The 14,380-nt window shown below is 40.0% G+C and overlaps 1 protein-coding gene across 1 annotated transcript; it reads left to right on the plus strand.

Annotated features, from left to right (window-relative positions):
• Positions 1-194: 194 nt before the first annotated feature.
• Positions 195-13,297, plus strand: LOC124114484 (fucolectin-3-like). Its single transcript, XM_046475066.2, has 5 exons — positions 195-353; positions 3,321-3,500; positions 10,324-10,542; positions 11,369-11,581; positions 12,030-13,297. Exons 2-5 carry the CDS (start codon positions 3,434-3,436, stop codon positions 12,266-12,268), a joined length of 738 nt encoding a protein of 245 aa, XP_046331022.2. The 5' UTR covers positions 195-353; positions 3,321-3,433; the 3' UTR covers positions 12,269-13,297.
• The last annotated feature ends 1,083 nt before the right edge of the window (positions 13,298-14,380 follow it).

Below are 14,380 nucleotides of genomic sequence, written 5' to 3' on the forward strand. Positions count from 1 at the left end.
GCCAATCAGTGTCATTGTTGTCAGAAGCAGAAATTAACGAGATGGATTGGGTGCGGTTATTTTTAATTGCATTTCTGAGGCATCCATGCGATAATCACGGTATTGAGTTTTACCAGACTCAAATTAATTATATATGATGTTTCGTCACCCTGTCACTTCTTGCATTTGAAGGATCTGTCCGCTTCCCACTGTGCTGTTCAACAGCATCCCATGAGGTCCGTATTAACAGCTTTAAACGGTCCTTCCAACAATGGGCGTGTGAACAAGAGGTCGTGCATCCCCATGATGTTTTCTCCCCTGTCACCATGATGATCAGTGAGCTTCAGACGTTGGTCAGGCAGCAGGAACGGAATGTATGTAGTGGACAAATAGAAACCTGTCACAAACGCATGCAAATGCAAGTCAATCGTTCACCTAAACAAGACACTCGGTCAGAAATGCTTTGTAATTTGATTTATTTAAAGTAAACAATAAGAATTTCATTCAAGCTGATATATACTCTTCCAAAAAAGGAACTTGACACTGACTTTCAAAATGTAATATAATGCGATTGTTTCAAAATAGGACACAGAAACCATAATTGAAACACTGTTTGAAGAGCAATGTACACAATGTTCAAAACATTAATCGTGTCACCTAGACGGACACACGTACACGATACAGTTAATGTCACAGGGGTACAGAAAATGTCAGTATCGGTTGTGCCCACCACGTGCATCAATCACCGCTTGACACCGACGACCCATAGATGCAATCAAGTTGTCAATAACACGCTGTTGGATGTGCTGCCATTCATGCTGAAGTGCATCAAGAAGCGCCGGAAGTGTTTGGGGCGGTGGATTCCTTCTGCGAACGCGTCGATCCAACTCGTCCAACAGATGCTCAATCGGGGACAAATCTGGTGACCGGGCTGGTCAAGGTAATGTCTGGATGTTGTTGTGCTGTAAGAAGTCCTGACAAACACGTGCAATATGCGGTGGAGCGTTGTCCTGCTGGAACTGTCCGCCATGAACGTTGACGTGAGGAAGAACGTAAGGCTGTAGGATCAAGTCTCTGTAACGCAGACCTGTCAATGCACCTGCCACATGTACGAGAGGCGTCCTACCACCGTGATGAATTCCGGCCCATACCATGACACTCCCGCCGCCAAATGGGACAACCTGCTGCACACAGTTGGGGGCGTAACGTTCACCCCGACGTCTGTAGACACGTGCGCGCCCATCAGCAGTAGGAGTAGGAAACGGGACTCGTCAGTAAACAGTACATTTCTCCACCTTGCACGTGCCCATCTAACCCTCTGTTGGCACCAAAGCAGACGGTCCGCCAGATAACGTGGGGTCAATACATGACGTCGAACAGGTCTTCATGCAAAAAGTCCAGCCTCCCTCAGTCTGTTGCGTACCGTTTGATCTGATATTCTGCGCACCCCAGGGATCTGTGTGGTTGTAGACGTGGCTGTGGTAGTGCGGTCTCGGAGGTGTCGCAGCCGGATGTATCGATCTAGTGCTTGGGTTGTCACCCATGGTCTTCCTGACCTTGGTCTGTCGTCAACTCTGTTGGTGTTGTTGTATCGGGTCCGAAGTGCGCATGCGGAGATTGTCTGTCTGGATACGCCAAAGTGCCTGGCCACTTCTTGCTGAGTTGCTCCAGCTTGTAATCTCCCAATGGCGTTGTTCCGTTGAGCTGCATTCAGTCTTGGCATTCTGTCACCGCCTCTACTGCCGTTATAAGGACTGCATGAACAGCCGTTGATGTGGATTTTTATACCCATTCAGCAGGGGGGCCTGCATGCCTAAATGCAGGATCCTGTGCTGCACGTTTTTGATCCCCAAACGCTACGTTTATGTGCTTTGCATGTGTTTTCGCGCATAATAGACACATCATCTTTCTGTTTGACTTATTTGGTTCTCATTTAATGTAATTATTTGGCAAAAAGTGGTTTTACATCTATGTTAAGTTTCTTTTTTTGAAGAGTATATTTTATATAATCACATGGTCTCCAATACATGGTGAGTTACAAATAGTCATTGTCATCATTACGGAAGCTTTTCTAAGTTGGTTTTGGTATCGTGAGTCACGCCCGCACAATGCCGCAATATCACGGTGTGTGTTCCATGTGGGGAATCGAACCAGGGTCTTCGACGTGACTAGCGAACGCTTTCATCATCTGCCCTAGAAAAATGTCCATGACGTTCACTTTGTTTACAGAGACCCTATGCACCAGAGTTTGAATTAATGTGGTTCGTAATTGAAAGATTGCCAAATAATGCTTAGTTGTGTTTTACAAAAGTCCAACTCCCAATACCATGTGTGTTATCAATGTCATAATGTCATATATAGATGTACGTCATAGCTCCACTGAATTATTCGAGGTCACCGTGTTCGTCGTACCTCTACTCAAATATTCGAGGGCAACGAGGTCACCAAAGTGACCTTGTACCTAATGGATCAGGTGGCCAGTCTCGTTGAATTGGTTGATTGCATGTGATCGTATCCCTATAGCGTGGATGGGTGACCATTATGGCAACCACTGACTTGAATATTTTCAGACCAACGTCATTTAGCTTGAGTATGGCGTTCAACAACAAACGGTCAAATTTACAAAAGCGGTAAAAGTGTAAGACCTGCACCATTTCGATTAAACAGGCTAGCTTTGAAACTGTTCAAATCGGCGATATACCAAACTCATTCATTCCTTAATGCCTGGGGAAAGACGTCCATGTACGCAATGTTCACAAGTTAGATAGCTCCTCCCTCCCGCGGTACTGCCTCCAATCTTAACGTGCACCATCGATTGCTTCAACACACGCCACTGTAGTGTTTTTGAACTACAACATGGTTTTAGGAGTATGTCAGACAGACCCTCACATGCGGACTTCCCCAATGTCCCTGGGCCCTAAGTTGGAGTTCAGCCTCCTGTAACATGTGTTAATGGGGCATTTGTGAGCGTTCGTGTCTCTGCTGTTTTTCTTATAAGCTTGCTACCATTGGTTAAGAGGATATACTTTGTCATAACCAATGGGGATTCCGCTTATAGCATTGGTCCCCAGCAACCTACTTTGATTGTGATGGAACAGGTAGTCAGTGACTCAGTGACTCGGGTACGATGACGCACAATCAGCCAAACCATCCAGTGTCACCAACCGATCCATTTGGCCACGTATTATGACATGAGTAGGTTACTTCACGGGTCAGTCCTACCATTGATTGGTGATAAAACGCATCCATTCTAATAGCAAATGGCCTATTTACTACTCTGAACGTAAGTGCTTTCATCACACAGCTTACAACTTCTTGAATTATTCTATATTTGTCTACAGAAGCAAAGGTATCTGCTGAAAGAAGTGTAACAAAGTGATCGACCGAACATTTGATATCGGTACCTAATGAGGAGGTGCTCCAAGATCAGCGACAACGCAGAATCGACGCAGACATGACATCCTTGACAAACCTACTTTATACCATCGTGTGTTTCCTTTTGGAAGCCTTGGAGGTAACAGGTAAGTATTGGCTATGTTTTTGCGCTCAAGTTGAATATGTTACGTTACTCAGAAGTTAGTTGGGTTTTTTAAAGCTTCAACGTCACCTCTATGTTGATGGATGGTTTGTTGCTTAACCCTGCACTCTGCAATATTCCAGCTATATTACAGCGGTCTTAAATAATCGAGGCTGGACCAGAAAATCCAGTGAACAACATCATTCGCATCGACCTACCAGTGTGCGAGTTTAGCTTCAATTGTGTAATTGATATCTTTTCCGGTAATAAACAAGCCTCTTTCTCAAGTGCGACCTACATACATCAAAGATAGTTTGCCTGCTGACGACAGGATAACTATCTAGTCTCTGTCAACTGGACAGACAGAGGTTTTTCTAAAACAACACTTTGTTTTATTGGTGTTCAATGTGACGAAATGTATTCACTAAATATTAATGCTTTTTCACCTGAGTGATAATGTTTATAAATTGCATGATTAAGGCCATCTTTGGTAAGTATTCCCAACTGTATCGGTACCTCTACAGGAACTACATGGGCTACCATAATGATACCATATCTTCTCCTCTTCTTTTGTTTCTACTTTCTACCTGATTTTTTATGACATAAATAGAGGATATGATATGAGTGTTCATGTCATACTACGTTCACGATACGAGTGTCTAAACATAGTATGACATGAACACTCATATATTGTTATACTTAGAAGATGATGTCTACATGTGCACACAGAGACGAATTTTAGTGTTTACCTACAAGGGCAGCATGTCGCAACAGCAGCTGAACCACAATTTGTCGAATGACGTCTTCAGCTATGACGTCGTTTCTAGTGTGACGTCATTCCGACCTCAGGTCACAATATGATTCGAATGACGTCAGCAATGCCGTCCGGATGACAGAAACAAAACACTGTTGTCTCATGACGTGATTAGACCCTAAGGCACATATTATTTTTATTAACCTCGATATGTTTGCCCTCGTAGGTAATAAATGTTCATACATTCACAAGAAACAAATACCATTAATGTTTTAAAGTTCTACATATTAATAATTATAATAATAATGCACACACTAGCTCACATGGTACAGAGGTACTCTTGATATTTTCCACTTGAGAATTCATTAGTCTAAGAGTGGTCGAAATTTCCAATATGTTCATACCTCTACACATTTCCAGTGGTGTTAGTTGGAAGTAGCATGATGACGATAGACAGTGAGTAAAACACATGGTATTCCAAGTAGGTGCCAAGACAATAACAGATACAGCACACAATTTAGCCCTGATTGAGCATAAAAATGCAATATCCAAGGTATAATCCAAAAGGAATAATCCCTAACAGTAACAATGATAATCTGCTACCTACCGCAAACGATAAGTCTGAACCAATCATTTTACTGACTAAGGTCACGTGACTACTTCCGGTGTTGTGAAGGTTTACTATTCCTAATCAAACTAACGAACCAATACATATTTGAGATTTAAGTTCTGATTTATTTAAGCGCAAATGTCTGTTCAGTGTGTAACATTGACAAACCGTGTCCAGACAGCTTAAGACAGAAGGAACCAAATGTCAAACACCACAACCCGTAAACCATCAGTTTAGACCCCCATAAATTAGACCCTCAATGACATATCAGTCAAGACAAATTAAAACAGATGGTATTGAACTGACCTAAAGTAACATATCTGTAAGTGGAATTTGATGGTATCAGTAAGGTGCAAGATTTATTTATTTTCCTTCTTGGTCACTTCGAGGGGGAATCTGGGGAATGTCATTTATCAAATTAAAACATGTTTACAGTTGTAGCTTCTCCTATTTTAGTTGGATTTGGTAAGCTTAATGATCAGTGATTGCAGGAAACGTGGGAATTAGTCCCTCCTCTTCATGAGATAGATAAAACCTGTACTTTTGTGAATGACTTGACCCTGTGAGAGAACATTTTGAGGTCACGTGACTTCAACCAACATGTTCTCACCGCCTATACAGTGTATGAATGGGTTATATTTTGGTATTATTTTGATACATTGACAAATGATGTCATGTGAAATATATGTTTGTATAGGAACTGTCACTTCCTGTGACAGGGGTTGTGACGTCTCTATGGTGCTTTAAGCATGGAATGTATTTATAAGCTATGTGGAGTGAGTGAGTATGGTTTTACGCCGCTTTTAGCAATATTCCGGCAATATCACGGCTGGGGACACCAGAAATGGGCTTCCTACATTGTACCCATGTCGGGAATCGAACCCGGGTCTTCGGCGTGACGAGCGAACGCTTTCACCACTGCGCCACCCGACCGCCCCTTAAGCTGTGTGGAACCGAGGCTTAGCAACCATCCATAATCTGTAAGCGCTGACATTGGCTGAGCCCGCACACCTCGCAATTGGGATACGATGACATGCATTATCCAAATCTGCGAGCCAAGGATTAAATGAGTTTAGTAAAGTGTCTTTTGGCGTTTGCTTTTAATAAAACAATATCCGTCTTCTCACAACCGAGGCAAGTATGGCATACCACCCCTTGCACGTGATGTACGAAGTCACGTGCTTCATGCCTGTTACAAGGTTGTGTTTGGGAGCTTATTTATTTCGGAAATGGTCTTGCAAAAAAATCACTTACTTTCATTGCCAGACATTGGAGTATTTTCATGTAGTTTCACATCAACACAAAATATCCTCTACTCTTTTGCATCTTATTGACGTTATATGAAGCACAGTTACGTTTTTTTCCGTTGTTATATACACCTCTTACCCGCTGTGACCAATGCGCTTATTGTTTTTAATTAATGAGTAAAAAACAATATCTGTTTTACCCAGATAGCATGGTATTTCCTTACGCCAATGCAAGTATGTAGTGTTGTTGGTCTTCAGAGTTGACAATTAACAGGAAATGTACACAATGTATGCAGATAACATTTATTCATAATCACAGCCTGACGACCATCAGTTCATGTATGCATTGGCGAAAACATATTCCGATCGCAAACCAAAAACCCTCTATAATAGCTTCTTAGCGGTGCTTTGTTTGTTTGTTGATTAACGCTGCACTCAGCAATACTCCAGGAATATGACGGCGGCTGTAAATAATCGTGTCAGGACCAAACAATCCTGTGATTGATATAGTGAGCATCGATCCACGCAATTGGCATACGATGACATGCATCAACCAAGTCAGCGAGCCTGACCACCCGATCCCATTTGTCGCATCTTACGACAAGAAGTGTTTAAGTGGAGTTTGTAGACAGCAACACGGCGACGCACTGGGCGACAAACTTTTACGTAGACTTTGCCAGCCACTTACAAGGACTACTTGCAACGTAACTTTATGTGTAGCATTAGCAGAATACGAGGCATTGTTAAAGCGTGTGCACGGTAAAATACTTTGTACGCACGATATAATGTATTTGTCCCAATGATGTCTGATCATTTCGTTCCCACGCTTTAGTATCTCGGGCGCACTATATGTAAAAACTTTTTGCTCCAATTCATGGCCCTTCAGCGCTTCCGTAGGCAACAACTTTGATGCTGGAAACGGCGCCTTTTGGTAGTTTGGTTGTACAAAATATGATTTCCAGTTTCAATTGCAGCAACTTTGACTTTGGCTGGAAATGGCAGTAGTTCCCACTTCAGGAGCAGAGTTTGGAACCGTACAATATTTCTTCACCAAACTTGGCACATAAATGGGTCTGGTGTTGAACTGGTACCTTTTGATAATTTGGGATTTGGGGGATATCGATGACTTTGTCGCCTTGTTAAACTTGTGTCAATGGCAGGTGCTACCAGTAGAACAAGCATGCGTATCCTTGTCGCTAACATCTTGTATCATCACTAATTGTCAGTGATCCTTTCATATAATTTCATGACTATTTTGGATTTTACGCCCAATATAATCTGTTTCGGCAGATAATCTTGACTGGTTATTCTTGCACTGACAATTCATATTTGATAGACATACAGAAAAAAAACCATGCTCTCGTGAACTTTTTTATGGATAAAGAAGTAATGTTGTAATCCATAAGAAGTTCCATGTCTTCATACACCAATGTAACACTTGAATCATATCATTTTAACGAAGACGAACCTGATCACAAGCTAATTAACTACACCCAAAATAGAAACGTAAACACACAACCTTTGTTAAAAGAATAGAACATTGTTGCTGCCGTTATGCTATGGCGGAGATTTTACATTCTCCTTGTTATGGGTAATCTTTTCCATCATTAGTGTAACATAATTACCATTGAGGTGTTAAGTCTTTGAATGATGTTACGGACCAAAGGTTCCTGTTATTCTCAATACGTTTGGATTTAATTGCATACAGGGTTATCAAGGCACACATTAATAGTTTGGCTTCTTATATCTGTATTGTTTGATTACATCCGTTGACGGATGACAAAGTAGACTCAATTTATGGATAACAACTTCTTTCTTTCAACTTATTAAGCAATAATCACCCACCTATGTATTCAAATCCTGTTTAATTGGTTCCTCACGTGTTCTCTGTCCATCATGTTAGTACAATATTATCCTTATTATCCCGTTAAGGATAATACTGTAGCAATATGATGTATCCTTATTATTATCCTGTTGTTGGAAAAGGCGACTATGCTTGTCGTAAGAGGCGACTAACGGAATCGGGGGGTCAGGCTCGCTGACTTGATTGAATCATGTAATCGTATCCCAACTGCGTGGATCGATGCTCATGACATTAATCACTGGGTTGTCTGGTCCAGACTCGATTATTTACAGAGCGCCGTCACATAGCTGGAATATTGCTAAGTACAGCGTTAAACAACAAAACCAACCAACCAACCTATCCAACCATATTGCGCAGATGACATGATATATCCTCCACTACGTACGAGTCTCATCAGGCCATATCTGAATAACGGACATGAAGTAGTAACATATAGTTACATGACGTCATAACATTTAGGAAAACTATGACCTTACGATACCAAGGTGACAATGGAAAAATAACTTACGCCTTTACATTCAACTTATTTAATGAATGAAATGTTGCTCTTTTTGCTACAATTTAGGTTCATGATAAAAATTTAGCTGATATAGCGGGAAAACTAAAAAGTTTCCGTTTCCACATGCTTCTAAATGTTCACTGAGTGGAATCGTGCGGTTGTGTGGCTGCTTTGTTTGTGAACTGTGAAGATTCATTCTTCTTTCAAACACACGATTCCACTCAGTGAACATTTAGAAGCATGTTATGTAGTTATGGCCTGATGATCATGAGACGCGTACGTGGTACGAGTTGAAAGCGCTACCCTATTTAAACTGTGTTCAATCTTATATATATATTCTGTTCCAAGTTTATTATTCACTCTTGGATGATATACAGTACAATGGAGGATATACAGTAATGAGACCACGGGATAATATCTTTGTTTGTTGTTTAACGCTGTACTCAGCAATGTATCAAGCATATAGTGTATGTACCAAGTTCATTATTCACACTTGCTTGACAAAGCTACTGTACCGAAACATCTCCATCCACCACTCTTAGAATCTCCATCTCTTTGTTGCATGGAGTCGCACGGGAATACTCGCACTGCCATACAACGGCAGCTTGTATACAAACCAGACAGTCGAGTGATAACGAATTTCTACATGTCTGTATTGTTCATAAGTTCATAAGTGTTGGACCAGAAAATCAAGTTACACGATGGCGCATTTACTGAATTGATTTTAACTAATTTAAAACGGTATGTTAATTTTGAATAACGTACGCTCTGTACAAGTGAAGAGAGTCTGCTGCTTGTCATTAAAGAAAAAAAGAAGTAAAGAAACTGCAACACAGGCAACAGGTCTTGTGGGTTGTATTTGTGCTTTATATTTAGTTAAGATCAGCTAACACATGTGAAGCTATCAAGCGAGTGGCTGAGTTGCAGTATAAGGTTACGTGTAACAGTATGGCATGATCATCACTGCTTGAAAACGAAATTGGGAAGGACAGATCACAAAGATTTAGCTTGTTTAACCCTAGAAATACAGCGGTATTAAACTGACATTTTGGGTAACTAAGCAAATATATAATATAATATAAAGAATTTCGTCAAGAGGGACAATGCAAAAGTCAGGTCTATAGACGGCAGTACATACAATTGTTGCCACTGTGATCCGATCTTTCATCTTCAAACTCACATTAAGCATGTATCCTAAATAGGTTCGGAGACACCTATCACTTTATCATGGGTCTTGGCCATGCCTCTCAAACTAAAATAGTATAAGAATCGAAGCTGTTCTTGCTGATGAATATTTATTATGCTTCATATATGACTGATGATATATCCAAATCACCAATCCAAATGGCACAGGGCTGTTTAGGATTTGAAATTGAGATAAAAGATGATACTTATCCAGAAATTTATTCATTAATTGATATCCCAGGGAATGACACTATATTTGTAAAATGCGGTTACTCACATGCGTACGCAATATCGGGAGCCATATTGTAAGTTCACCAGACCCGTGAAGACTCCGGGGTAGAATAGGTCTTCAGCAACCCATGCTTGTCGTAAAAGGTGACTATGCTTGTCGTAAAAGGCGACTAACGGGATCGGGGGGTCAGGCTCGCTGACTTGGATGACTTGCATGTATCGATCCCAACTGCGTGGATCTATGCTCATGATATCAATGACTGGATTGTCTGGCCCAGAGTCGATGTTTTACAGACCGCCGTCATATAGCTGGAATATTGCTGAGTGCGGCGTTTACCATCAACCAATGTAAGTTAACCACATCGCATGTTCCTCCATAGAAACTGAATCGAAACATTGTCATATACGTATCTCGAAATATATTCTATGTTTTACAGTGCCCGTTCAGACAAATATAGCTCAAGGCAAACCAACCATTCAGTCAAGCACGTACTACAGTTTTGCTTCATTCTATGCTGTGGATGGTGTAACAGGTGGAAACCTCAATACTGACGGCTGTATGCACACACGTGGTGGTCACGTCTGGTGGATGGTGGACCTTCTTCATGTGTACAATATTTCGAGGATCACTGTTTTCAGGAGAACAGGTTCCCTGGGTAAGTTGGGAAGATTAGCAAACATTACAGTTTAGCTTCCATGAAATTAGTACAACTTGTCTTCGGAAAGGATTAATTGGGGCAAAAATAAATAATATTTTTTGCAAATGAAAGTAAATATAAGCAATAAAGCATTTCTCCATAATCTTAAGAAATCTCTTCTGAAATAAGAATTCCATTTACAATTCCGACTATTCCGTGATCATGTGAATTTGATATGGACAAAATACTCTTGGTATTGAACTTTTTCATAGGGATATTGCGGATGATGCCGTCTTATGTAAACACTGTCATGTAATTGAGGATGAACTTCATGTAATATATTATTGTCCTCCTTATGCAAGTCGGCGGGAAATGTATATCCCATAAACAGTTAATCTTCATTATTTTTGTTTAGAAAGACTCTGTCAGTTATCATTATGATACAATGATTAACTTTTATACATTCTAATGTAGGTGTTCTAAAAAAAGAAGTATGAATCAGGTAACTCTTAGACAAAAATATATAATGTATTTACAATGAACAATGGGTCAATTGGCCTTCGTACAAATATATCTGTCTGGCTGTGTTTATGAATTGCTATCAAATAATGCTGATACCATGATAATAGGTCACCGCTCACAAAGACACGCAACGGTAAGGCCATTTTCACCTATAAAAGCATGGGAACATATGGTACCAGTCAAAATAGGGAATTGCATCGGGCATACTTTTGGTCAGTTGATCAGATAACGACCAAACATTAGTTGGACGCATAGGGAGGAATTCGTATGAAACTATTTGCTCGAGATAACACTCCGTTGTATGAATCATATGTTTTTTTAGGTCGCCCAGATCTTTTTAAAATCGTCGGCTTTGATCTGCATCCTACACTCTGTCCTCTGTCATCCCCGAAAGTCTGCGTCAACCAACTCGGCAGTTTCACAGGTCCATCAAAGACTGTGTCTTGTGAACAGGAGGTCATGGCCAGATATGTAAAAGTTTCCTCCTCTACTCACATGATGATGTGTGAGATGCAAGTGTTTGGACAGAATATAGGTGAGACATTTATAAATGGCACTCTGGAAAATTTAAACTTCCCTGAAGACAGGACCAAATGTTTCTTTTACAAAATCGAAATGTATTTTATTTCACTTTCAAAATCGGGACAATGAAAAAAGATCAGAATAAATGTTATTCTAAAAAAAGGTTTGACCACAGTGACATTTAGGTAACTATAAAGGATACTATTAACTAGGGTGTGGCTGTTTATACTACTTGTATCACATCAACGTTAACTAACAAGTAACATAAGTCGCAATAGAATAATGCTAAGATTGGGACCGGATGGGACGCTTCTGGCTGCTTGAGTGTCATCGATCAGTGTTCTTCAGAAACTGGTTCAGAATGTCCTGGTGAACATATTTCCATGACTGAGCTGGAAGTGTGCTGAATGGCACAATGAGTCATTAGATATACAAATTTGTATACGAATTGAAAATTACAGGTGGATGCTTGAGGAATAAGTTACAAGTGAAAGAAGGCCACAAACTGGATGACTCCTCTATCACCATGCTACGTGGTAATGCCTCAAGTCTCGTGGAGTGCAGCATCAACTGTTACAGACTCCACAACTGTCTGTTCTTCAACTTCAACAGACTGACTGGAGAATGTCAGACAGGAAGTGGCCAGGAAACTTCCGCTTCTTCCTCGGGAGCTGGCTGGGTCTTCGGCACATTTTGTTAAAGGGTTGTTTGTCCTACCTCTTTTCGATATGTGTCCATATGTTATGTGTATGATCTGGGCAGGAGAGGCGTGTGACTACTGAATTTTGTCAGATTTGGAACTTATACAATCCAACATCAAATTAAAATCTCAAACGATGTTATATATATGATTGTGATTATTAATATGTTCAATGAAGTTATACAGGCCATATGTATATGAACAGATGTTTAATAAGTCATGGAGAAACATGGTATTCAACATACCTATAGACATTCATTATATGGACGATAAAAATGCTTGTGTTCTTATGTGTATCTTATAAACATATCTAAACACTTTCTCTGATTTTAGAGATGAATGTAGACCTTGTGACTTTGCTCAGGCCTTAGGAGTCTTCAGAAAAATAACCTGAAACTTTCACAGTTCTTATCTACACATTTTTGTATTACCGCGTTCGTGAAATGGCAAAATGCAAACACTAAGTTGATCAAGGTCAGATATTCAAGTACTGATCAATGTCGTTGCGATAGGTTGTTGTCGCTCTTTATTGCACGGCCTATTCCTACACCTGTATCCAAAATTCTATACGTTCTCAAATCTCCAAATTGGACCCGTTTGCCGACACAGCTTCGTTTCGGAAATGATGACGCCAGCTTCAATTCTAGATCTCTTATCACGAAGCACATTTTTCGGTTTCAGTTGTCATGTCGACTGGTATTTTTATCTTACCAATTGTTTCAATCATAAGAGAAAAGTGTGAAGTGATTGGGCGTCTATTACAAGACTCAAAAGAAATGTATGGTGACCAATGGGTCCAGCGTATGTACAGTAATAGAATTAAGATTAAATATACTGGATGATCACTTCTTTAATTTCAGTAATCTTAGTTGATATAGCATCAGATTAAAAAACATTTTTAGTTAGAAACGAATCTCAATAATCATCAAACGTGACAAAAGACATTTCCATTATAAAAAAATCTTTATCACTGTCCAGAGTACGATTCCTACCAAATCATAGTATGTATTAATGAAATGCTATCAAATAATGATGACACCATGTGTTCGCGAAACGGTGAGTGGATCTAAATATGAAAAAGATGAGGTGGTGTCTCTGGTCTCTTTTATTTCTAGTTCAGTGGGTAAATCAGTGGAAGGGAATTGGCTATTTGACTGTTACTGAACGATATGAGATCAGGTCTTTGAAAGGCATTAAGAAGTGATACACATGAGGAAGAGAATATTCGGATGTCAACTTCTTTATTATGAGGAGGTCCCCTGGGATATATTAAATCACTGTGCTACAGCCTACTGCTTCATATTGATGTTGTACCGTTGTGCTTCGGAAATACTTAATAGATAATATAGGTGTTAAACCCCTCACACGGTTACACGTTTAAATGACAAGGACCTGCTCGACCTGCCCCACATCAACCTCGCCATGACGAAGCGGGTTTGTTAAACCCAGTCCCCTCACACATTTATTCACTCTTAAAAACTTTCTACCATTGGTCACGTTGGTGTAATTTGTCATGTTTTAAGCATTATGACCTGCAGACACTGATAACACATGTATCCAAACCCATTCAAACAGCTTGTGAATATTTCTCTTTTTCAAATTATTATTAAGAACTATCTCACTTACTATTGCAAAGGCTTTTGAAGGATTGGCACTGTATGCATGTAGAAATTGGTCGTTTTTGTAATAAACATTGCTTTTAAAACAACAACACACGATCTGTCAATAACGTTTGTCATTCCTGAGTCCATTACTCACTGAAAATGGCGACTGTAACTCATCGAGGTCATGGAAGTATGGGATTGGTGTTGATAAAAAGAGATGTATCATTAACAGAAGAACTATTCAATATTCGAACAACTGTAGTGAATATAGCTTCAAGCAGCAATCTTGGGCTTCAAGTGCTGCTTCCATATATTTGATCATTCAGTTTGACACGGAGGTCTATTTGGAGGGTCCAGTTTTGGAAAACACATGCTTACCTATTAGCTGTTAAAGCAGAAAGTCTCATATTTCAATTAAGCCCCCACCCAATAAAAAGACTAGGAAAACAAAGATGCAACATACCATGCTGATATATAATGTCAACTTTCAAATGTATAGAATATAGTC

This window comes from Haliotis rufescens, unplaced genomic scaffold, assembly GCF_023055435.1.
Source record: "Haliotis rufescens isolate VD_foot unplaced genomic scaffold, xgHalRufe1.0.p SCAF_2, whole genome shotgun sequence".
Lineage (NCBI taxonomy): Eukaryota > Metazoa > Mollusca > Gastropoda > Lepetellida > Haliotidae > Haliotis > Haliotis rufescens.